This window comes from Thamnophis elegans, chromosome 6 (assembly GCF_009769535.1).
Source record: "Thamnophis elegans isolate rThaEle1 chromosome 6, rThaEle1.pri, whole genome shotgun sequence".
In the NCBI taxonomy this organism is placed as follows: Eukaryota; Metazoa; Chordata; class Lepidosauria; order Squamata; family Colubridae; genus Thamnophis; species Thamnophis elegans.
In genome coordinates, this window is record NC_045546.1 from 69,933,167 (window position 1) to 69,960,186 (window position 27,020).

Genomic DNA, 27,020 nt, shown 5'->3' on the forward strand with positions numbered 1-27,020 from the left:
ATTTCAAACACATTATAAAAGTTTAGACATTTTGACTTTTAGAAATATAATACAGACTGCATTGTTTTGTAATCAGTGTCCAAAGTGGAATATTTTTCTCTAACTTAAACCAGATTCTAAAGATCCTGGTACTTGATCCTGAAATAGCTAAACCAGATTGAACTTGGTTAATAACTGGATGGAGACCATAAAAATATAGATGGTAATTTAGGCTGCTGATTTGAAAAAATACCTCAAAATATGGCATTGGCAAATCACTTCTAAATTGGTGGGAAGAAAACTATATGGATATATCCATGGGAATTTAGTGGATTTGGGGGGGATCTTCACTTTTTAATATGAGCTTGAATGGAAAATGACAGCATAAAGGTCATTTTTCTGAAAACGTGTTACCTAAGAATGTGCTTCTTAGTTTTATATTTATCAGAAGACCAATATAAGAATAAGGCACTGAAAACAAAGTGAAAGTTTACAATATAAAACTGACAATTAAAAATGCATTATATTACTGGAAGTGTGAAATAAATAATTAAGCTAAAAAATTTAGAGCAAAAGATACAACTCATAACGGGGAGGGGAAAAAAAGCATTATTTGGGTTATTTTTTAAACTTAGTCCAAAATGGGAAACGGCTCTAACATCCCTTTGTTCTTAGAATCTCAGAAGAGCTGCAGGAAGGATTCACTTTACTCATACTATATAAAGATATGCTAGGATAGTTTTCAGCCACTATGGTCACATAAATTTTTTATCAGGTTGGGAGTATCTTGAGGAAGCAGTATCACACAAATTGGGAAATATTTAACATAGCAAAACATCTGTCTGAAAGACCTGGATAAATTGTTACATAAGACATATGAGAAATACACTGTATAATAGTTTAGCAAGCGATATGATGCAAAAGGTATGCTTTCCTATTCTAATGACTTGCCATTTACATTTAAGGAGTATAGGTACATTTAATACATAATTTAAACCAAGGGCTAAATGTTTGGTTTGCAAAAAATGGAAATATGTTTGCAATTGCAGTACGTTAATATTAGAATGCCATTTATGATTTAAAGACAGTATGACTTGTGTCCCTCACCATCATCATCATTTTCCTCTTCCTCTTCATCTTCTTGAAGCTCTAGCGGTTCCTTTGGTTTGTGTTCCTCATCTTCCTCTTGTTTTCTTTTCTGTTCTTCTTTCTTCTTCTTTCTCTTTTCTTTTCTCTTCTCTCTTTTTGCAGCAAGAGCCTGCTTTCTACTCTCTTCCCTTGACTATAAAACATTGACAATGTATAGTATATACTGATACTAAGAATTGTTTCTTAATATTTTCAACATAAAGCAAACACAAATAGGCGAAGTGTGTGGGATTATTCCCATTTATTTCCCTTTGTTCAACAAACCATACGGCAGGTAAAGTTAGCCTCTCAAGTATTGGTTACAGGTTATGTATTTGTTTAAGTATATTCCCCTCTATCCCCACAAATTTCCACTTCCAGTTTTTCTCACAAAAATAAACGCTGGTAATCTTTTGAGCTTAGAGATAGCAACTGACCTAGAAACAATTGGTAAATATTCATTGCTAAGAGTGGATTTATATCTTCCTGACTGTATCTTAAGTTAGACATTCTTAGATCTTTTCTATGACTTCCCCTTCAATAATCAAACAGTTTTATTCGAGTTAAGGCTGGGATATAAACAAATAAAAAACTTCCTTTTAATAATTAAATCTATATAAAATAAAACAGCGATAGAAACTTGCAATTTCATAATATGAAACTTTTTCTCTGGAAATAATACACCCAGTTTTTCATCATAAAGAAAGATTTGTATTTTCCCATGTTGTTCCTGGAATTTTGGGAGTCAAAAGTCCACACATTTATAATTGCTGAGTTGAGAAACACTATTTTTATTTCATATTTTCCCCTTAACACAAGAACTATAGAAAATTCCGATTTTGTTACTGGCTTGTTCGGGCTGTTCAGGAGAAAATTCTGTTAGCCTCCATATGCTAACTTGGAGCCTATAATGGCTAACAAGGCTGTCAGGATTCTGAGGTAAAATGAATGCTTGCATGCAATCAGAAATTCAAGTTGATGTGTGTACAAGCCATCAAACTGTGCCCCAGGATTTACTTGGGACTTATTAATATATGTTTATGAATTGATTCAGATTTACATTCTAATGAAGCCTATTTAATCAGCTTTTCTGAGACAGTCAAAAGTTTTAAATTAATTTTTTCAATTACATACCTACTTTTTTAGTAACAAAAAAAATTACAGCTTAAATTTTTGATTGCTGGACATTCATAAAAGTCCATCAAGGTACTGATAATATATGCTGTCTTAGTTCTTACATTTCTTCATGTCCAGGTTGGGAACGTATTTAATTATACTTTCACAATAAATGCCATGTACTCTACTGTTAAGTTTATTTTTTTGTTCTTTTTCCTTGTTTTTATTCTATTGTATAACATGTCTAGAGTCATTTTGTGATCAAAGTGGCATGTAAATTAATAAGATATATGAATAAAATGTTAACCATCTAACAATTTTCTTTGTTAGAAATCATTTTAAGATACATTGTTGCTATTAGTGCAGAATGTAACTTCTGTTGAATAAATCATAAAAGAAAAAGAATACATTATTCAGTCTCAGATTTTCTATTGCATCTATGGTATCAAAATATAATGGCTTTTCACTATTCAGGTAAATGACCACAATTCGTTAAGCAAAGTACACATTTAAGCAAAATGTCATGTGATTGCTTTGTTCAACAAACATGATATTGATTGCAGTTATTAAGCAATCTTGGGGTTGTTAACTGGAGTTCATAGTAAGTACGCTCAGCATAGGCCTTACATTCTCTCTCTCCACCTACCATATTTTTCAGAGTATAAGACATACCTTTTCCCCTCAAAAAAGAGGCTGAAAATCTGGGTGTGTCTTATACACTGAATACAGCAATTTTTGCCTCCTGAAACCCCGCCCCCTTCACCAAAATGGCTGTGCAGAGCCTTTAGGAGGCTTAGAGTGCTCCTGGAGGGCAGAAATGAGCGGAAAAACAGGCCATTTTTTGCCCCCCCCCCCCCAAGCAGCACTCTATAAGCCTCCTAAAGGCTATGCATGCCCTTTTTTTGATGAAAAATGGCCCAGTTTTGGAAGGTCTACAGAGTGCAAAAACGTTTTCTTTTAAATTTGCCTCTTCAAAATCTTGGTGCATCTTATACTCTGAAAAATACGGTAGGAGCTAAAAATCTGCTCTGCTGAAATTCAAACCAGATTTGCAGCCCACGAGGGGAAAGACACTTGCACATGGCCTGCACAGGACCTCCCTTTCTTCCCTGATGCACCCCACATGGCTTACCTCCCTTTTCACTGAGATGAAAATCCTCCCTGCCAAAACCCAGCAGGATTTTCAGCTCCTGAATAGGAACGCTGAAATGGCCTGCATAAGGCCCACAGAGCATCCTCCATCTATCCTGAGGCTGCCTGTGCTCACTTTACTGCGCTGCCTTATCTGCTCAGTAAGTGAAAATCCTATTGCATTTTGGCTCCCTCAAATCTCTGCGGGCTGGCTGAAAGAACTGCCTGCTGAAGAATTTCATCTCTGTGCAAACAAGCATGAAGTTGAAATCCTTCAATAATGAGTTCTTTAAGTCAGCCCCAGAGACAAGAGGGAGTCCTCTTGGCAGCCAGCAGCATCTTGCAATTTTCCCTACTGGCTTATCTGCTGACTTTCTGGAGAAGCTGGCAGAGATTGTGGGACACTTGGCAACTGGTTGTAAGGTTGCCAAGCACTTAGATCGTGCCTGTTGTCACTGTGTTTGTGTAATGTTTTGTGAGGGTCAGAAGTGTTTAACGGGCTGTAAAGCACCCTTTTCAAAGACCTTTGTTAATTCAAACCATCATTAAGTAAGCTGTCATAACTCAAGGATTATCTGTAAATAGAATGTTATTTAAGAAAGATGATGTAATTGTATATCTCACCTTTTCCAAATCTAGCTCTTTCAACAGGATGCTTGCATTCTTGTTTGCTTCAGCTGCTTGCTGGTCCTTAGCCTTCACAATCGTTTCAACACACTGATGACACTTTTTCAACAATTCCTTTTCAATAAAAAATGTGAAACGTAAGATAGAGTACTCAAAACATATTCACAGTAACTTGCACTACAACTTCATCTAAGGTAGGAATACATAATCTTTTTGATCTGAGGGTTCTACTTTTCTTCTATTAGTATGCTGGCTTCATATTAAAAACAAAAAACAAGGCCTAGGACACATTAGGAAAGAAACTAAATATCAAATGATTAAATGAATTCAAATCAATTAACTTCACAAATAAATAAGACATTTAGAGCCACTGAAATATGACAGCAATTTGAAGAATTGGCAGGAGGTATGTATAACACCACAGATATGAATATCTATGAAGTTAACTAGCTAGTTAGGGTATGATTTGATTCTCCCCTTCAAAATGGATTCAAGTAAAAGTGTTAAAAGCAAAATTATCTTTAGTAACTAAAAGAAATTTTTTTTTAATATTTAATGTACATTTTAATGCTCTGGTCTCTCTAAGGCAGAGGTGTCAAACTCAATTTCATGGAGGGCCACATCAGGGCTATGGTTGATCTGAGGGACAATGACATAGGGCGGTTGTGGCTGACTGGATAGGCGTGGCCAGTTTAACTCCGTTCACTGGGTGTGGCCGACTGGATGGGTGTGGCCAGCTTGATATCATTCACTGGGTATGGCCTGCTGGGTGATCATGTGACTGAGCTGAAATAGCTTGTTAAGCCCCAATCCAGACACAGATAAAGCTGATCATTTCTTGGGCAGCTTTTGTCAAGCATGGTTACTTTACGTTATGTGGACTTCAACTCCCAGAATTCCCCCTACTAAGCTGGCTAGGGGATTCTGGGAGTTGAAATCGACATAGCTTAATGTTACAAAAAGAAAAGGCAGGGGCTCTGCGTGTGAATCAGTTTATCAACAAAATATCTGGAGATACCTGGCATTTTAACCTCATCTTGCCTCCTGGCCACTCACTGGCCTGGCCTCCCAAGGGGGGTGAGGAACGGCACTTCCTTTGACAGTTGACCCTGCAGGAGGAGAGCCTCTTCCCTCAGTCACCATTACATGACACAAGTCTTCTTCCCAGCATGAGCAAAGCCTAATGGGCAAGCGACTCAGAGGTGAAGTGGGCAGCGAATAATCACCCACCGAGCAGATGGGAATGGTGCCAGCCTGCTATGCTCACCAGGCTACCACAATCCTCCTTAGACTGAAGCCACCGGGGTGGGGGAGAGAAAGGAGCATGCCCAAAAGGCTGGAGAGCTTCAATTAAGGAGCGTGTGGCAACCTGGAGCCGGCAGCCACTAGGGACTTGGGAGGGCTCCCTGCACAGGCACACTGTCATTACTGCTGTGTGGGTGTCCTCAAGAGTGGCGTTGGGCTCAGGTGAGAGCTGGTTTGGGGAGAGAATCCCAGGAGAAGTGCATCCCTCGGAGCAGGGAGAACAAGAAAGGAGGCAGGAAGCCCAAGCATGCAGTTTCTTCTTCCACAGCTGTACTCCATCCCTCCATCGCAAGCTCTGCAGTTGGAGCGGAGGGACAAGAAGTGCTGCTCTTTTGTGTTGTTTCTCTTAGAAGAAAGGAAAATCTTGTGTGTACATCTGGTTTGGTCTGTGAAAGCTGTTTGTGAGAAATAATGCTTGGTGTATGCAAACAGAAAATCTATAAATGTTATGAATTGATATTTATTTTATCGGCAATTTTACTCTGTTGCTGTTAAATTCAATTACATTAACAAGCTATTTTGTGCAGAAAATGGCTCTTGTTCAGCTATAGAAATTAAACAGGGTATGGTCTGATCAGTACTAGTACAGGAGAAAACCAGGCAATTCTACAGTTGTAGGCCAAATTAACACCTCAAAAGAAAATAATGACAAATTCTGTCTTGTTGTCAAGAAAGCTAATATGGACAGAACAGAATAAACAGATTGGAAGGGACCTTGGAGGTCTTCTAGTCCAATCTTTTCCACAAGCAAGAAACCCTGTACCATTCTGGACAAATGGCTGTCTAATCTCTTCTTGAAAACATCCAGTGTTAAGAGCATTCACAACTTCTAAAGGCAAGCTGTCCCACTGGTTAATTGTTGTCACCCTTAGGAAATTTCTCCTTAGTTCTAGGTTGCTCCTTGATTAGTTTCCATCCATTGCTTCTTGTCCTCTCTTTTGGTGCTTTGGCAAATAGGTTGACCCCCTCTTCTTTGCAGCAAAATACTGGTAAAAATACTGGTGAGAAAAGTAAAATTCTACACTTAAGCAAGAAAAACCAAATGCACAGGCATCGAATAGGTGGTACCTGGCTCAATAGTAGTAACTGTAAGAAGGATCTGGCAGTCTTAGTGGATAATTATTTAGATATGAACCAGCAGTGTATTGCAGCTGCCAAAAGAGCTAACACAGTCCTAGGCTGCAATAAAAGAGCTATAGAATCAACATCATGTGAGTTGATAATACCAGCTTAGGACAACATTTGGAATATTGCATTCAGTTTTGGTTGCCATAATATAAAAAAGAGACTCTAGAAAAAATGCAGAAAAGTAGGGGATTGGTGGCTAAGACATATGAAGAATGGTTGAAGGAATTGGATGTGTCTTATTTAATGAAAAGAAGAATAAGGGGGGACATGATAACATGTCCAATATCTAAAGGGTTGCTACAAAGGAGTAGGGGATCAAGCTATTCTCCAAAACACTTGGTGGCAGAAAAAAAGCAATGAGTGGAAACTAATCATGGAGAACCAACCTAGAAATAAGGATAAATTTCCTGAGAACAATTAATCAATGGAATGGCTTGCCTTCAGCTGTGGCTGCTCCATCACTGGAGGTTTTTATGAAGAGACTGAACAGCCATTTGTCTGAAATGGTACAGGTTCTCCTGCTTGAATAGGGGTTGGACTCGAAGACTTCCAAGGTCCTTCCAACTCTGTTCTTCTGTTATTTCATTTGAAAGAGATGTTATTTTTCATCTTAGATAAATGATAGCAGCAATGAGAAATATTACTACAAAAACCGTATATTGTATAGGTGAAGTCTCAAGTTATCTCAATAAAATTACTAGCTTCTCGGCACTCACCTTGTCTGCTATAGTTGCTATGTACCTCATGCATTCAATATCCGAAGGAAACTGGTTAACCTCTTTCACCAAAAATTGAACTACTCTCACATGACCCTAAAAAAGAATGATTTAATTATATAAAATTAGAAGGAGTTCTTCTGTAACATATAATATCATACTAGATATATTTCTTTTATTTTGAGTACTTTTTTTCTGCAGAAGTAACGTATCAACTTTATAGAAAACTAAAGTTTCTTGTTCTATATATGTGTAGAAACTTGAATAGATAAAGAACTGGAAAATTATGCAAAATTAGAGTATTTACATACATTATATATAGAACTGGATTATCAGGTCATAAAATGTGCTCTAACAGACATTCTCAGTTAAAGACCCAGAGATGTATTAAGATTTTTTCAATAACAAGGTCACACTGGCACATAATATTTTCCAAAAGACAGCTTGCCCATCACTATTTATTTATTTATTTATTTATTTATTTATTTAAATAAAGCTCCTGGAATAATGTACAATAAACACATAAAATAAAAGAAATACAGGTAGTCCTCAACTTAAAACCATTTGTTTAGTGACCTTTTGAAGTTACAATGGCACTGAAAAAAAAGTGACTTATGACTGTTTTTCACACTTAACGATTGCAAAATCCCAGGATTACATGATCAAAATTTGGACACTTAGCAACTCGCATGTATTTATAATAGTTGCAGTTAGTAACCATGTTACTAACTTAACAACCGCAGAGATCCACTTAACAACTGTAGCAAGAAAGATCATAAAATAGGGCGAAATTCATTTAACTTGCTTAGCAATGGAAATTTTGGGCTGAGTTTTGTCATAAATATAGAACTACTTATAGTAAAATTCAAGTTAAACGTATCCAAATAAATGAAATAAAAATATAAAATAAAAACAAAATGTAAAATATTTCAAATGAGAAGTATGAAATATCTGAGAGTGAAACAGATTGTTCTGATGCACTACTGCAGGGTTGTCAAACTCAATTTCATAGAGGGCTGCATCAGGTTTGCATTTGATATTGGGGGGCTGGGATGGGCATGGCTTGACGTCACTTGTGTCAGGGGTGCCTGTGGTGGCCTGAACGCCCTTGCCTGAGAAAATGGGCTGTGCCAATCTCCTGCAACCCTCTGCCAGCAAAAATGGAGCTCTGTTTTCACTGGAAAAGGCACTGCAGGCCCGTTCTTTCCTATTTCCAGGGCAGCCCTGTGGGCTACATCTAAGCACCCTGTGGGGTGGATCTGCCCCCCCGGGCCTTGGGTTTGACACCCCTGCACTACAGTGATGCTGTTACTAAATCTGGTAATGACATATCTGCAAAAAAACCAACCAAGCTCAGAGAACACTAAGGACTCCACAGCTCAACCCGAAGCTACAAATATTCTCTACTGTTGAGAATGTTTTGAACTTGAAATATATTGGAAATCTTTAATCAGTCTGCTTGAGCTACTAATTTTGCACATGAATTTGGATGTTTCATTAAAGTTCAAGCAAAAAATAGAATGTTCTGCACACTTTATTATAATAATAATTTGAATCGAGGTTTATTATGATAATTTTTAACTGGCAAGACTAAAACTAAGAGCATCAGTCAGTCTCTGAATACACAGAGGAACTTTAATACACGTAATCCTCAATTTACAACAGTTCATTTAGTGACTGTTCGAATTTACAACAGCGCTGAAAAAAGTGAGTTGACTGTTTTTCATACTTATGACTGTTGCAACATTCCCATGATCATGTGATCAAAATTCAGATACTTGGCAATTGGTTCCTATTTATAACAGTTGCTGTGTTGAGGGGTCATGTGACGACCTTTTGCAACCTTCTGACAAGCAAATGGGGGATTTATTATTTATAAATACTGGTTGAATGTAGTCTTTGTAAGACCACACTTGGAATACCACATCCAGTTTTCAGCACATTGCAAAAAAAAAAAAAAAAAAAGAAAAGTATTAAGACTTTGGGAGAAGTGCAGAGAACAGCAACGATGATTAAAGACCTGGAGATAAAAACATATGAAGAATGGTCGCAGAAACTGGATATGGCTAATCTAGAAAAAGAAGATTAGGAGTGACATGGTAGCAGTATTCCAGTATATGAGGAGCTGCCACAAATAATTTATTTTCCAAAGCACCAGAAGGCAAGACAAGGAACAATGGATGGAAACCAATCAAGACAAGACAAGTAAACTAACCTGGAATTAAGGAGAAATTTCCTAACAGTGAGAACAATTAACCAGTGCAATAAAAGTTGGGGGTGCTTCTTCACTGATGAAGAAGGGACTGGACAGCCACTTGCCCAAAATGGTATAGGGTGTCCTGCCTGATCAGAGGGTTAGAGCAGAGGACCTCCAAGGTCCTTTCCAGCTCTAATCTGAATTTAATTGAATACTATATTATTCTAACCCCTTGCAGTGTTTTAAATGAATTTCCTGTGTGTGATAACTGTCATAAATCATTTTAGTTTTGCTTTGTCAGCATGGAAGCAATGGTATGTGAAAGGGATCAGTAATGATTTATGTTTCTACTGGATTTTCACTACAGGGATTGTGTATTTTATTTACTTCTAAAAGTAAATCTTTATTTAATTTTTAATTTTTCCTTGTATTTCTTTATTACGGGGAGATCTTTTCAATTTGAGCTCTTTTGTTATAGTGCCTCCCCAGTTTCTGATAATTGTTTATGATTGGCTGTAAAAGTTTAATACAGAAGAATCTTGAATTAAAACAAAATTGAAACAAATTATATTAAAGACAAGAACATTTGGGGAAGCCTTGAAAACAAAATGCCTTTCAACTTACAAGACCTATCTGAAATTTCACTCAAAAAGTTTGGTAGCTTAACAATGATTTTAAATCAACTTAAAGATGATACTCAGATGCAAGCAACAACTGTCAAATCCAAGTATACGATTGGATGGATTGGAACTTAATTTGTTGCTGGCAAACCCGAAGCAGGAGTCTGGTTTGAAGGCAGGTTGCTTGGAGATAGCTGAAGGGACTATGGATCATAAACACTCAAAAGTTGGCAGAACTGATGGCTGATGAAATGGATTATTTCAAAAAGACTGATGGACATTGGGGAATGGACATTATATATAACTGGAAAACAAATGTTAAGAGATATGTTTCAATTTATAGGAGAGTCTTTGATTTTGGGGAATGGAAAGGAATTTTGGAAGGAAATTCTGATTAAAACTTTCAGGAGATTTATTATTATTTAAGATTTAATCTTCAGTTTGATTTGACAGTTCAAGTCCTAACCAAGAACCTAAGAACTGTTAAGGTAACAACTGAGCGGGCAGGCATTTCTGAGTAAGGTAGTTTTTTGCTGTCAGAATATTCAGGTCGAAGTTTTAAATTTCCAAGTATCTAGGCAACCTCTGGGCATTGTTCCAAACTTTCCTATTACTATAGGTGCAACCATTGATTTCTTCTTCCACAATCATCCTCCTCTTCCTTCCCCTCCTTTTCTTCTTCTCCTCCTCCCCCCTTCCGAATAAACATGGACAAAGTATCTAAGAACTTATTATTATTGTAATATTCCCATGGTCATGCGATCAAAATTTGGATGCTTGACAACTGGTTCATATAAACTGGTTTATATGCAGTGTCCTGGGATCATGTGATCACCTTTTGCAATCATCTGACAAGCAAAGTGGGAAGTCAGAATCACCTAACAACAAACCCTGCTACTAAATTATCCACTGCAGTAACTCACTTACCAAGTGTGACAAGAAAGGTCATAAAATGGGGATAACTCACAACAATTATCTGGCTTAGTGACAGAAATTTTGGGCACGATTGTGGTTTTATGTTGAGGATTACCTGTACATTTAACAATCAATGAGATATGAAATAAAATGTATGCAATGATATAAAAAGGGTGTACTAGCAATTAAGTTTCAATAATTCAAATATTTGCAGCTTGCCTCAATTCTAAATATTTTAATCTCAAATCCATCAAATAAAATTACCTTGCGAAATGCAGACATAAGGGGTGTGATTTTCCGATTATCTGCAGCATCCACATCAGCTCCTGCCTGCACAAGTAGCTGCACTACATCAAGGTGACCACCATTTGCTGCCAACCAGAGTGGTGTGTTTCCTTTCTTATTGCGAACATCAATATGTGCTCCCCTAAAAGGAAATCAATTTTTATTAAAATAAATAATTCAGATACCAGTTGAAATTAAATTTTACTTTGCAAAAAAAAAATCAATGGCACCTGGTTAACAATTTCATATTACTTTTAATTATCAACATATAAATGCCATAAGAGAAAACTAGAAATGAATATTTCAGGTGTTTGGACTAATGGTTAAGGCACCAGGCTAGAAAGTGGGAGGTAGTGAATTCAAATTGACCATTGGCTTACCTGAAGGGTCGTTCTCTGTACGCTGCAGGAGAGGCCAAGCATGGGTTAAATTAGTCTGGTTACCCTAGGACTGAATTAAAATACTTTAGCCACGCCTCCTGTTCCTCCTTAAGGCCAGTTTTCTAATGATTACTGGAACCAAAAAGGTGTGATGATATGGCGTGGAGAGAGCCGAGGTGGCGCAGTGGTTAGGGTGCAGTACTGGAGGCCACTTCAGCTGACTGTTATCTGCAGTTCAGCGGTTCAAATCTCACCGGCTCAAGGTTGACTCAGCCTTCCATCCTTCCGAGGTGGGTGAAATGAGGACCCAGACTGTGGGGGCGATATGCTGACTCTGTAAACCGCTTAGAGAGGCCTGAAAGCCCTATGGAGCGGTATATAAGTCTAACTGCTATTGCTATAACTGCTAATGTCTGGTATGCCCGAACCCTGGGTCTGCACAATACCTGGGCAGGTTGGACTCTCCCACAGTGCACAGAGAACGACCCTTCAGGTAAGTCAATGGTCATTCTCCTGTGCGCTGCTTGGAGAGTCCAAGCATGGGACACACCCAAGAGAGACCGCCTCCTGCCACATACCTCCCAACGACCAATAAGATCACATAGGTTGGGCCTCCTCTGGGTGCCTTCGACCGGACAATGCCGGTTGGTGGCTCCCCGAGGGAGGGCCTTCTCTGTAGCTGCACCGGCCTTGTGGAACGAGCTACCTGCTGAGATCCGGACCCTCACCACTCTCCCGGCCTTCCGTAAAGCGACCAAGACCTGGCTGTTCCGGCAGGCCTGGGGCTGTTGATTATTCCAGCCCCATTTGATGAAATGGATGTTGTGTTGATTTTAATTCTGTAATTTTAAATGTTTTAAATACTTTTACTTGTTGTGAGCCACCCAGAGTCCCTAGGGAGTGGGCGGCATACAAATTCCATTAAAGTTTGAAAGTTAACTGTTCCCAGGGCGGGTAGAAGAGGTGGACAAGTGTTCGGCTGCAAAAAGAACTTGCTGTAGCACCCTTCTGCCAAATGAAGCCTCGGCTAATGCAAAGGTGTCCAATTTATAGTTCCGAACAGAGAGGGGGATGACCATGTCGCTGCCATACAAATGTCCTTTATTGTTGCCTGGGTAGCCCAAGCTGCCATCGTGGCCACACTCCTCGTGGAAGTGGGCAATGATGTTGCGTGGAACTGTCCTGGATTGATGCTCATATGCCAGGGTGATGCATGCTCTCAGCCTATGGTGGATGATGTCACCTTCCACCCAATTGATCCTGCTTGAAACAACACGAATAATGCCTCAGATCTACGAAAATCCGCAAAGGCAAAAAATCCTTCCCCCAACAAAAACAAAAACCCCCCCAGAAATGAAGGAAAATAAAAGCTAAAATAACAAACCTGCGCACAATTTGGAATCCAAGCCTAATATTCCAAAAACAGCTGAAACTCTCTCAATTTGCGTTCCTGCAGGCCAGACTGAATTTAAAAACTGGCCTTAAGGAGGAACAGGAGGCATGGCTAAAGTATTTTAATTCAGTCCTAGGGCAACCAGACTGATTTAACCCATGCTTGGACTCTCCAAGCAGTGTACAGGAGAATCTGGTTTTAGGCCAGTGACTTTGTCTTAACCCAAACCATCTCATATGGTGGTTGTTGTAGGAAAAATAGGAGGATGAAGGTGTACTGAATATATTTATTACCTTGAGCTATTTGTAAAAACAATAAAGGCAAAATATAAATAATAATTCAGATTTGCCTCTAAACTATACTTCAAAAAGTACTGGGGTATTAGCATATAAATGAAAAATAAATTACTATAACTTAAATTATATAGATCTGGTTATAGAAATGAAATTAATGAATAAAGAGTATAATTTAATGAAAATTTAATTTATGAGAATAACTCACTTCTATCCCCTATAATAACATTCTCAGTATCCCTATTTAGTTATAAAATTTATTTAGTTATAGGATTTTCTGCCTTATAGAAATCTAATGGAAAATCATTGTGGATTTGAAACTGTGAATGGGTAATATCTAGCTTATTTTCTCCACTTAGCAGTTCCCAGCTTCCTGACTTGAGATCATTAGTTTGAAGTGTGGAAACTGATTTTCCCTTCTTTTACCATCTCTCAGTTTTAAATTAAATTGGGTAAGGGGAAATTCCTTAAATGATCTTTCAATACAATGAAGAGATAAGGCAGGCCAATAAAGATGGAATAAATGAAAGAGGAATAAAGTGCCTAGCATGCATTTATACCTTTGAAAAAACAAATTACAAAAACCTGGGAAATGGTCTTAAATGGGAAGGGCCAATAGTTACAACATAGAAACAACCCCTAAATGTAGGTCAGCTGAGGCAAATTTCACAAATTTCCTTATTACAAAGGACTCATTTCTAAACAAAAAGAAATCTGTTTGCGTTTGCCCTATATAAATGGTTCTTTTTTGGCCAATGATGGCACAGAACATACTTGCTGAAAAAAGTTTTGCTTTGGCCAAGGTGCAAGGGTGCTCTGACACACAAATTAAAGGGCAAAACATAGAAAGGCAACAGCAATAGTGACAAATATGTGAGGGCAAGGATAGAAAGCATGGGGAGGACAAACAAAGAAATGCAAATTTGCCACTGAAGTTAAGCAGTAGAATGAAGGGCGGGGCCAGATCAGACTGGTTGGGGAAATTGCATGTAGTTCAACTTGTACAATTCTAATATAACAGAAAATACTATACCGATTAATCAGGAGCTCACAAAACTTGTAATGGCCTTTATCTGCAGCAATAGTTAAAGCAGTGTCTCTTGAAGAAGGCACAGGAGGAGCATTGACATCTGCTCCTTTATCAAGAAGAACTCTTCCAACTTCTGCATAACCTCCCGATGCAGCTTCCATGAGAGGTGTGAGTCCAGTCTGTTTAAAATAATTTGCTTGAAATTCAAACTTATATGAATAAATTACTACTAACCATTTTCAATTCCAAGTCCAAAGCCACTTGAATCCAATCAACATTAAAAGAGGGTAGCTCAACTCTTTCATAATATACAATACTATCTATCAGTTACCTACCCATTTTGTTTTGGAATATCTATAACATAGAATAGAAAAATCACTCTTCCAAAGCCTCTACATAGCAAATTAAGGAAAATCCCTTTCTTCCTAGAGTTCAGTATTTATCTTTCCCCCAAAATAAGACCGGGTCTTATTTTCTTTTGGGCACAGGGCTTATTTTTGGAGTGTGTCTTATTTTTTTTCCATGTATGGGAGGCCGACTTCTGCTTGCTCAAGGTGGGGCAGAAGGCCATGCAGTGTGCCAATGCTGCTGTCGTGAGGCAGGGAGATGGACCTGCACCACGCACCGGCTCACCTCAAGGCCCCCACCAGGCTACACACACGCCTCACAGTGGTGGTTTTGGCAGCTCTGTCCAGCAGGACCCTGTTTGGCTGCCGGCCCACTTCTTCTGCTAGCTCGCGGCCTCAATGGAGCAGGAGGCCAAGTGATGCGCCAGTACTGCAGTCAAGAGGTGAGGCAGGGGGAGGATCTGCCTCTTGTGCCCTGCACTGGCTTACCTCAACACTCCGGCAATCACGCCATCCACACCCGGACACCTGCTTTGCTTTGCAGCACCAACACACCACTCAGCCTCCTGCTCCATTGCAGCCGCAAGTAAGCAGAAGTGGGCCAGCAGCCATATTGGCTGCTGTTTCACATGGCTGCTGGTGTTGCCATCACAAAGTAAGTGTTGTGCTGTTGATGGCCTGGCTGTGGCGGCCTTGAGGTAAGCCAATGCAGGTTGCATGGGGCAGATCCACCATCACCATGCCTTGCTGTTGCGGCACTGTGAGCAACCAGATGGAATGGGCAGGCTGCTGGCTATGCAGGCTCTTAAGTAGGGCTTATTTTGGTGACAGGGTTTATATTAGACTCACGTGTAAAAACATGCTAGGGTTTATTTTTTTAGTTATGTCTTGTTTTCTGGTAAACCGGGTGTATACCAGGACAATACTCCTAGATGTATTGAAAATACCAGAACCTTGATAGACCTTTCCACCAAAAGCAATATTATGTAATCATCAGCCTTTCATTTATGCTGGACTTTAATACAGATGTTGTCTCCTAGGAGGAAGTCTCCTGGGATCTTAAATCAATGGGTAAATTAAAGATGAAAATCATTTGCTTCTCAACTAATGTGGAGCTCTGAGCACTAGGTTTGATTATGTTTTCTAAGCATTTCCAAATAATGTTTGCTGCTAAAAGTGCATACATAATCTCCTTCCATAAGTGTGCATGAATACTGCTAGAAGATAAAGAATGTATGTATGTATTATATTGTGTGTCACCCATTTCATCTACAGATGATAAAGGATGTCTGTTAAAAATGTATATGTTGTGCATTGTTGAGCCTGGTGCAGAACTTGTCAGTCAAAGAATTCCAGCTGATTGGGTCCAGGAGAACAGCCTTTTCTGTTGTGGCTCCCGGCTTTTGGAATATTGTGTAGTGAAATTTACCCCAGCCCCTGGGCCTTCTGGCAGGGCTTTAAACTTGGCTCAAACAATTGGCCTGAGTCCTTATGGGGGGGAAGGGTATGCCATATTGGAGATGGTTAGTGGATCAAGAAAAGACTCCATCTTCACCCTGTTATATATTGGCTACTTTTTTGGTAATTTTAATTTTAAATATTTATTGCTTTAATATTTTATATTGTGGGTTTTATATCATGGGTAAATTGCCTATAGGCATCCAACCCATAGTCCTCTTTGTTTAAATCACTCCATGTCCCTGAGGTCACTCAGGTGAACCTCTAAAGGTAAGGTGACTGGCAACTTCCTTTAGGCAATCCCCAATTTTAATTTTTATTACAAGATCATGCTCATCAAAGTTCAATTGAGAAAGAAATCTATTGATTACTTACCTTTGCTCTATGTTCAACATTGGCTTTTCTATCCAAAAGCAGACTGACTACCTCTGCTCTGCCTTGGAAGCAGGCTAAAGTAAGTGCGGTATTCCGATTGGTTTCAATCTGGGCATTAATATCAGAACCCATATCAAGCAATAGTTTTACTGCAGGAACATGACCGTTCATAGCTGCCAGCATCAGAGGAGAAATGCCCAATTTACTCCCAGTCCTAAAAAAGAAAGCCAATAAATACAAATATAACGACATAATTTAGACAAATGTAGAGGCAAATATTTCTAGAATATAATTATTTTATGAAAAGCTGACTGTTGTGTAATAAAATACATCCTCATTTCACTGCTGGAAAGTGCATTTTATATAAAAATCAGCTAGATTTTGAAACACAAAGTAATGGAAACGAAGAACAAAAAGTACTTGAAATATGCTAAGAATACTAGCAAGATATAAGTGCTGGATGAAATTCTGAAAATCATGGCACAGCATATCTACAAATCACAACAGCAACTAAAGATAGCTCCATGGAAAGTGGAGTCAAGGGCAACAGTTGAATGAAGAGCCAGTGAGTAGCAGTGGTTCTTCAAAAATACATCTTTGAACAAGGAGAGAACAACCAGAGGTACACAGATAGTTAGTTGTTCGTTGCGAAAAGACTGTAATAGTCATCTTGCTTAAACTGAAATCTGTGTCTTGGAAAGGACACTGGTTTGCATACTTTCTATTCTAACCACTTTTGGAAATTACTTGTTAACTGTTTTGGAACCTTTGGATCAACAGGTTTTATAGTAGCGAATGAATTTCCTTCTATTTTTAGTTACAGTTTTAAATATAAGTCTATGGACTTGAAAAAAAGAGAGAATAAATAGCAAAAGGGTGATTAAAACGTTGATTTCAGAAGGTTTGAATGAACTAAGGATTCAGATAAATTTGAAATAAACTATGATTAACTATGAAGAACCCTTCCTGTGGGGAATTTTTTTTTCAAAAAAATTCTGTTTTTTGAAAAAATACTGATGCTTTAAAAATTAGTCACTAGTAGGAAATCAAAGAAACTAATGGTTACAATGAAAGAACATTCAAATTCAACTTATCAATACAGAATGAAGCAAAACATTTTTGGACATTTTAAATATTGTTGAACAATGGAGTCAAATTAATTTTAGGAGAGTCTGCTTCTACAGTCTGCATTAAAAAAATATTAATGGAAGAAGAACAAGTTTTATCTGGCAAGACTGAGTTTGATTTGAAAGTAGATTTGAAAATGGCAGGTTTCCAGAATCACATGGAAACAGATGTTGCACTGAACATACAAAAGCAATTGGCTGATGTCTTAATAATGAAAAAGGATATACAAATAATTTTTCCTACATTGGCTTTATAAAAGAGGCTTGTTAAAACTTCAAAGAATTTTGTGAGTAGAGGCAAAAAATTAAGTTCTGGGACATTATTTGAAATGAATAAATCATTAGAAGCAAAAGGAAGGAATATAAAATTGGTTTATTTGATTAAGGTTAAAATAAGTATGTTATCATCTCTAGTAATCCTTAATGGACTTTTGCTGACACTAGGACTAAAATGCAAGGATTTGTTTGTATCTATTTGTTTATAGATAAGAGATGGCATATGGGAATAAGAGATCATTTGTTCTATTTTCAGAGAAGGATTTAAGTTACTAAAATGGTTTACACTTGTGATGATATAGATCATTTCTTCATATATTTTTCTTTATTATATTCTTATATTCTTTTTTTCAACCATTTTTTCTTTCATATTCTTTTGTTTGTAGTTTGCACTAATATTTTATTACTGTAATTGTAATTTTTTAAAAATAAAATTACCATTTTAAAAAAGCTCATCTACCAATCACCAGGTTTGTTTAGTATGTCTGAATGGATAAAAGCAACAAATCTGTGGAATTCAACGCTACTTTATGTTATATTCATCAGATAATCCAAAATCTTTCTGAACCAATTACCTTGAATTAATTTCTGCTCCAGCATTGAGTAGTATCTTAATAATGTTAACATATCCACCAGATGCAGCAAGACTTAGAGGAGTATAATCAGATACATTTCTGTGTTCTTTGTTTGCTCCTCGTGCTAGGAGAAGATCTACCACCTGAAATATGGAATATTATTAACACTATCAGAAGTTGACAATAGCACCAATGTGCTCAGGATAAATATTGAGTTTTAAATCTTGCAACACTGCTCCAGGACATAACAAAAGTATGGAAAATGTCATAGAAAAATTATGATGTATATATAACTAAATAGTAAGTTAATGTCCTGCCTTAGCCATGAAGCCGCTGGGTGACTTTGGGCTAGTTACTCTTTCTCAGCCCAATCAATCTCACAGGGTTGGTGTTATGGGGAAAATAGGAGGAGGAAGGCGTGCTAAGTTTGTTTCCCACCTTGAATTATTTGTAACAATAATAAAGGCAGGATACAAACAAACAAACAGGTTAAGGTCAAATCTTCACTTTTCATACTACTGCCTTACTGAATTCCCATTTTATGAATAGATATTATAGAATGGACTGCAGGACTGTTTTTTAAAATTGCTGCAAAAATATGTGCAAGAAGTCAGTCCTAAAACATCGGAGACTCATATTAATCTGAGAAATTACATGGAATGTATAATGCTCATAAATTCCATGTAATTTCAGAATTAACTGAGGTTTCCCAATCTTTTTGGATTACTTGGCAGATCTGAAGTTTTGAAAACTCACTGTTGTAGTCTTGCAATATAGCAGAAAGGGAAGGATTGCTAAATCATAAAATGGTCCACAGAGATCATAATTAATTACAAAGCATTGAATAACCAGAATGCCACTTGCTATTCCTTAAATCTCTTTAGCTCATTGACTTCCTTCATGAAATTTCAGGTTGTTCATCAATCTCCAAAAGTTTATTATATGAAAATAATTTAATAAACACTATCTACACTAATAATACTATAAATAATAACAACATCAACCCTTTGGATAATCCCTTGGGGCTGATATGGACTACTTTAGGGAACCCTAGACTAACCCCTCCCTCAGTCCTATTCACCTGGAGGGAGGATGCAAGTGGAAACAATTAAAGCTTAACATACAACTTGCATCCAGCATTTTTATATTCAAAAGACTGTTTTTTGTTTGTAGCAGCAAGATTCCCATTTAAAAAAAATGGTTATAATAAAATGAAAAAGTGAAATAGAGCAAAGAACTTGGAGAACATTAAGGGAAGCATCTGTGGACATGCTGTGGATACAGGAAACTGTTTATTTTTGAAGCATACAGAATATGTGGATATATTCTAAGGGGATGATGTCCACCCAACCTGGGTGGGTTGGAGAATCAATACATGCTTTCATAATCTAAGAAATGCAATTAATTATAATATGCAGTAAAATATTGTACCAAATGAGGAGACATACTATCAGGATGTTAGATCCCGTTTTTCCAAACTATGACTATAGTAGTTAAACAAAAACATATGTACAGTTGTTTTTTTTAAAATGTTAACACTTACTTCTTGACGGCCACCAGAGCATGCTAATGAAAGTGGTGTGTCCTTAGTACGCTCAGACTGGGCTTCTATGTCTCCACCTTTATCTAGAAGTATTTCTACAACACCAACATGTCCAGCAGTTGCAGCTAAAATTAGTGGTGTAAACCCTAACAGAAATGATTCTATTATTAGAAGCCATTTGGAAAACAAGAATCAAAGTTAAGTTATGCTGACAGTAAAACCAGAGTGTTTCAAAATCAGTAATACAGTAATTCACAATACAGAGTAGCAATCAAGATCACTATGTACAAAATGAAATAAAAGTTCTGAGTTTGTGATCGAACATTTGGGAGAAACAGAAGCAATGTGTTTTTGAAACTCTAACCCCTCATTTAATTAAGGCTTGAATTACATATTAAAAAAAAGATTTGCTGCCAAAATACTTATCATCAGCTAGGAAAAAACATCAATGTTGCAAGTCATCAGAAAATTATGATAAACCAATGGGATGCTTGATTGTATATGCCTAATTTCAAAATAAAAGCAATGATAAATAGCAGCACTTTAATAGCTTACCCTTTTTGTCTCTATGTTCTATACTGGCACCTCGTGCTATCAACACAGAGACAAGTTCTTCATGCCCACCAGCACATGCAAGCGTCAGTGCAGTATCATGATTACTCTCCGTCTTAAGATAGGAAAAAATGCATTTCAATTGTATTAAATTGTGTAATTATTGCATCATTTAACCAAAATAGTTTTCAAAATATATAGCTGTATCAGTAATCAACATTACTCACATGGGCATCAATATCAACAGAAGGGTATGTAGGAAGCACAGACTGAGAAGTCATACTGAGCGTTTGTGAACAGGACTCAGGTGTAGCCGAATCCATGACATGTGAGGAATTGGAACCGGTAGGCACTCTGCTATTGACAGCTGGGAAGGAAAAACAACGTGCTCAGTATCTCTTGCATGAAGAACATCTTTCCAAGAGACTGACATGTTTTGCTATTACCGCATTTTCAGAGTACAAGACGCACCTTTTTTCCTCAAAAAAGGAGGCTGAAAATCTGGGTGTGTCTTATGCATTGAATACAGCATTTTTTGCCTCCATAATCCCCGCCTCTTCACAAAAATGGCTGTGCACACCCTTACGGAGGCTTTCAGAGAGCTCCTGGGGGCTGGGGAGGGCAGAAATGAGCAAATAACTGGCTGTTTTTGCCCCCCCCCCAGTCCCCAGTAGCACTCTATAATTTTTTTGACCACAACGGGCCCATTTTCGTGAAAAATGGACCATGTTTTGCTCATTTTTGCCCCCCCACCTCCCCAGGAGCACTCTGCAAGCCCCCCCCAAGGCTATTCATGACTTTTTTTTGGGGGGGGAACGGGTCCATTTTCACAAAAAAAATGGGCCGTTTTTGGGAGGTTTGCAGAGTGCAAAAACTTTTCCCCCCTTTTTGGAAAGCTCTTTAACTGATGGATGAGAATTACATTGATCAAGTGCTGTGCAGAAACACACTTAGGTGCTGCAGATTGTCAGCTATTTCCTTCTCCAGCACATGGATAAATACACCTGGAAACATCTCCCTCCCTCCCTACCTACTCTCTCTCTACCTATCTACTGTATTTCTCTCTATATATATATATCCCTTTATCTACCTGCCTACTCTCTCTCCCTACTACTGTATTTCTCTCTCTCCCCCTCTATCTACCTACATACCTACCTACTCTCTCTCCCTATCTACTTCTCTCTCTCTATTTCTCTCTCTATCCCTCTACCTACCTACCTACCTACCTACCTCCCTTTCCCTACCTATCTACCCCCCTTTCCCTACCTACAGTATTTCTCTCTATTTTTCTCTCTCTATCCCTTTATCTATCTACCTACCTACTCTCTCCCTACCTACCTACTGTATTTCTCTCTCTTTCTCTCTCTCTCTATCCCTCTATCTACCTACCTACTTTAAAAAAAAAAGCCTCTTCAAAACTTTGGTGTGTCTTATACTCCGGTGCATCTTATACTCCAAAAATATGGTATATTCATGAACCATGTTAAAGAAAATACAAAACCACACTCCTGTTCCTGAAATGTGTAAGAAAGAATCTTAATTTAATACTCTAAATCAAATGTCCAAATAAAAATGAGGCAAATCCTAAAAAGTGTGAATGGTATAAGAAAAATCTGGACCATGCCTGTTTATAGTTAGTGATTGTGAAACTATCTTGTCCACATTTCAAACAGATAAGAAATATATTTTATACATACACTTTGACCACCCACTTATTTTATTTCCCAACCCCTGGCTCACTTACTACAAGTAATACAAAATCAGGCTATTGATAGTAAATGCCAGGTGTGTTTCCAGTAAAACCTCTCATCATCATGACTTGCTTGTGCATGTGAATTTATATTAAATTTAGTATTATTAAATCCAGGTTTGGCAAAAGCAATCATTTCTCCCTCTTATAGATCTATCTTTCCAGGTTTCAAATCCTTTTATCTGATGCAACTGGGGAGGGACAATGGAAATAAAAGCATCCTGCTTATAACCAGGGGTCTCACACTCTCACCACCATCGATTTGGACTGCTGTTACATATGCCACTTTTGAAGAACATTCAGAAGATTCAATCAGTCCATAGTGCAGCACTACGTATGTTGGTAGTACTTGGTACTATGATCATGTGACTTCAATGTGCTAGAGCCTAGCTTTCATGTGCAACTCAAAGTTTTGTTTTTGATTGTTCAAGTCCTGCTTGTTGTGGAGTTATTTCCAGGATTGCCTTTCATCCAATCTTGACCTACCTGCTATGAAGTTCCAAAGAGAATTTTCTAATAATTTCCTACTTTTTTGGAGTAAGCTCTTAGATACTGTTTCTCTGTCCTACCATTGGCACTTTCAAACACTTTTCCTCTAAAATGCATGCTTTCAGAAAATATTAAAAACTGAAATGTTATAAATCCTGAATGTGCCATTGGGACTTGATGGTTCCAAAATATGTGGAAGGCACATATAATCCTTGACTCATGACCCCAATTGGAACCAGAATGTCATCACATTAAATGAGATGTCATATGACTGCTTCACTTAACAAATACTATTATGGAACTTCCAGTTGCCGTCTTTAAGCGATCTCACGTCATTGAGAGGAGTTTCAGATAAGGAGTATGCAGTCCCTCAGGGGAGTGAGGGAGGCCCAGCACTATCCTTGTCACTGCCATCATAGGCTTGAGCTTCATATTCTCTGCCAGTTTGCCATAGTGAACTATGGGGGGAGGAGCTTGTTGGGAGGGGAAAAGACTAATCCTCTTCCAGAGATGAGAGGGAGTCCTCTTGTTCTTAGGGGATTGGCCGAAATCACCTGTGCCAAAGTGCTGCTTGAATTTCAGCATGGAGCTTTTTTAGCCAGTCCCAAGAAACCTGAGGGAGTTCTCTCAGCAAGCAGCAGCAGCTTGCAACATTCCCTGCCAGCTTCCCCATTGAACTTTTGGGGAAGCTGGCAGGGGAAGACTACAAATGGTGATTACATGATCCTAGGACACTTGGCATCCACTTAACACCCAGAATGCAATCCCAGGGATGCAGAGGGGCTATAACTATCACAACTTTGGGCAATGGTATTAAGTCCCTTTGTTTAGCACTATTATTACTTCAAATAGTCGTTAAGTCAAGGATTACCTGTAGTACCTAGGCACACATGAAACAAGAACTTTGCTCAGTATAGCAGCAAAAAATGTATAAACCAAATACAAGATAAAAATACTGCATATATGACTAAGGAATGAATAACATAGAATTATGTTGTATTGTAATAATTTGAACTGTTTTAGCTCAAAGCATTCAATAAATAGATATCCAAAAGTACCATAAATGAAAAATGGCAAATTATTTCATCTATCTACAGGTGGTCCTCAACTTATACTACAATTGGGATGCTACAATGATTAAAAATGCAAGCCAGCTATCAAGCACTCAAAAGTCATAACTTCAAGGAAAGGTTGTAAGTAACTTTTTCCAACGTTGTTGTAAATTTGAACCACTGCTAAGCAAACTATCATGGACCCATTGTATTCTGGTACAGAGGAGTAGTGGTTGGAATAGGGATCATCTGATGGGGATGGCAAGTTTCCCCTGGAATGACTGGAGTCCAGGAGCTGAGGACGATGCTATCAAAGGCCCCTCTGGTTTTGGGAAGGTAGTCGATTGGACAGGGAGCTGCTTGCCCTCACAAATGCAGAGAGGATCAGCTGTAGGCAGGCAGTGATGATGAGGCAGCAGATTCCCTCTGAGGAACAGCCCTCCCCTCCACCCGGATCCGAGGGCATAGAGGTACAGTCTGCAAGGCTGCTGGTGAGGAGGCTGACAAACCGAGTTTTTCTTGTATAATGTGAAAAGCTGCAGGTTAATATCTGGGTCCCACATTATTTTATAGCACAGCTTGTTTTACAATGGCTTACTGAACTAAAGCATAATAGTTTATTTTACATAAAATGCTAAATGATAAACTTGTTTACAACACTTATGACTGAACCCAATTAGTTTTTAGCAAAATGTTATTTATTAAATTTGCTGTTATAGCACACCTGATTTGTGATAAGAACAGGACGTCTACATTTTTAAAATTTCTAATGCATATACAAATATTCAAATAAGGTTCATAATATTGGCTGTCAACTGTAGTTGACAGGAAAAACTTAAATGTATAACTGATACCTATTTGTGAGTTTTATGCTACTGAACTTAAGAATTCCATTAGTTTAGAGGATCACATATTTGATTTCAAAATGTGTACAAAAATAATAAAATTGAAACTCCTAAATCAAGTTATTTTAAACTTTAAATACGTTTGTGTTTCTTAAAACAGTTAAGAAACTGAGCTATTTTAACAAAGTTTTGAATAAAAAAATATTAAAGGAGAATTAAGACCACTGATGTCTACCCATAAGAAAATTGAGTCACAAAAGGTTGTTGGATACTTTCTTACATACCACTAAAGCCTTCCGTACTATTTTCCTTAATCTATTGTCTTATGAATTCTTCTCAACCCATCTTGTTCACATAATGAGAATACATACAGGTTATGTTATGTTTCCTAATAGCATGGTTTCATTGTTATCTTCTCTCTGGCAGCAGAGTCGGATAGTGAGGAGGTTAGGTAGGAGCATGGGCCAGTCCTGGAGGCAGGGAAGGCTTAGACAAAGACTCTGCGTCGGAGGCAGAGACGGGGCCCCCTCCCACAGGACATAAAAGAAGAGCAAAAGAGGAGCGGGCTTTGCAGGAAACAATTAATTCATTTGGTCATTAGATTGTTTCAGGAGTATGAAGATCTATCCATGAATCTCAGAGACTCTGTGCCCAATCTTTCTTTGCACAGCACCTCATTTGGAAAATATTTACATAGAATAGAATAGAACAGAATAAGTTTATTTATAGGCCGTCCTTTTCCCTGACAGGGAAAGCTTTCCAAGATAGATAAGGTCTATACTCATAAATATTCCTTTGAAAGACTGTTTGCCAGGCCTTGCTGAATGTGAATGAGAGGAATTCACATTCATTTATAAAAGAGGTTTTGTCGGGAACAGGACTCTGCCTCATGCTTTTTGGGGAAGCCAGGGTCAGAACAATCACTAAGTGAGGTGATCACATTAACTGACCATCACAACTTACAACTCAAATGGCCAGAATCTCGGGTGTTATGAAATGTTCTTGTCCCAACCAAGACAATTAGAGGCACTTTTACAGAATATTAATGTCTCATGGGAGGAGAGCTTCATTCTGAAAAATTGTGATATGAGATCTTATAAGAAATGTATTTTGGGGAATGAACATATTTTGCATCAATGGTATGCTTCATAAAGGGGGAAGCTCCACATTTGGAACACTTCACTTTAAACGTAGCCAACAATAGCAAATGAGGAACTGGTGAACCTTGGAACTCCACTCTGAATTGAGAAGAGACAAGGGATAACCCATAACTTTACTTCATACAGAATCTCTATGCCAAGAGATTGCAAATAGTGATTTTGCAATATTTTGACAACTCTGAGAACTGAAGGAAAATCATTGCCTAAGCTGCAGTTCGGCACCTTTAAGAGACATTAGGTTCAACTTTTCCCTCCTAAATACTTTAGGAAACTCTTATTATGTTTTTTCAAGATGTTTAGAAGTTTGGAAGGACAAGGTTTATTGTACTGGGAGAATCTCCTAACTTAGAAGAAACAAGTTTTATGTAGGTTTAAGGATTAAACAGCAAAAAGGAGGCCTAGAATGTTGATTCTGAGACTAAATGGACTTGATAGACCTTGTAGATGTTTAACACTTATAGGAATATCTGAAGATTTTGAAAGTAAAATGTTCCTAGTTCCGGTGACCAACTCAGATTGGATCTTGCAACATTACACTGGGACATGTATATTTGCCCTCATTTTGAAATTAATTGTAAGAAATCCTCTTGTGGGAAAATTTTGCTGATTGGAAGATAAACAGTTGATGAGAAGGACCTTGAAGGTTAATTAGAGGGAATCAGAGAGACCTAAGAATTACAATTAAAGGAAAATAAACCATGAATTCAATTGGTCATACTATCTGACTACAAAAGAAATTAAGTGTTTGGGGCGAATGTACTCAAAAATTACTTACAAGTTTGTCTGATACTGTAATAGAGGATATAGAAAAATAACAGAGGGTCAAGCTTATTTGAATGTGGATTGGATTTTTTAAAAATGCCAAGATTATAAAAGTGAAATGGAAAAAAGATGCTGTGAATCTGAAAATGGATTTAAAATACTAGAATATGATTGAATTGGGAAAAGATGGCACAATGCATTTACAAACAAAACCAGCTGGTGTCTTAACAATTAAATGGGATATAATTAAAGGGGATATATCAATAATAAAACAGAGGAGTGGACTCAGAAAATCTTATTTCAGATTTACAAGAGGGATGTCTTAAACTAAATAAGCTGTTTTGGAGAGGAGATAAAGAGAAAATGATAAAAATCATTGGGGGACAGTTTGATGGGATTAAAGAACCAGGAAAGTAAGCAAAGAATTTGATTCATTCAATCTTGGTTAATATGTTAAGTGGTCTCA

The 27,020-nt window shown here is 37.8% G+C and overlaps 1 protein-coding gene across 1 annotated transcript in view; it reads right to left on the bottom strand.

Annotated features, from left to right (window-relative positions):
• The window catches only part of LOC116510318 (ankyrin repeat and KH domain-containing protein 1-like), a 124,520-nt gene that overhangs the window by 29,265 nt on the left and 68,235 nt on the right, over positions 1-27,020 (bottom strand). Inside the window, 10 exon segments of the mRNA XM_032219815.1 lie at positions 1,087-1,261; positions 3,979-4,095; positions 7,131-7,226; positions 11,127-11,289; positions 14,247-14,422; positions 16,424-16,637; positions 18,402-18,544; positions 19,945-20,090; positions 20,500-20,611; positions 20,724-20,863. Coding sequence (XP_032075706.1) covers positions 1,087-1,261; positions 3,979-4,095; positions 7,131-7,226; positions 11,127-11,289; positions 14,247-14,422; positions 16,424-16,637; positions 18,402-18,544; positions 19,945-20,090; positions 20,500-20,611; positions 20,724-20,863 — 1,482 coding nt within the window.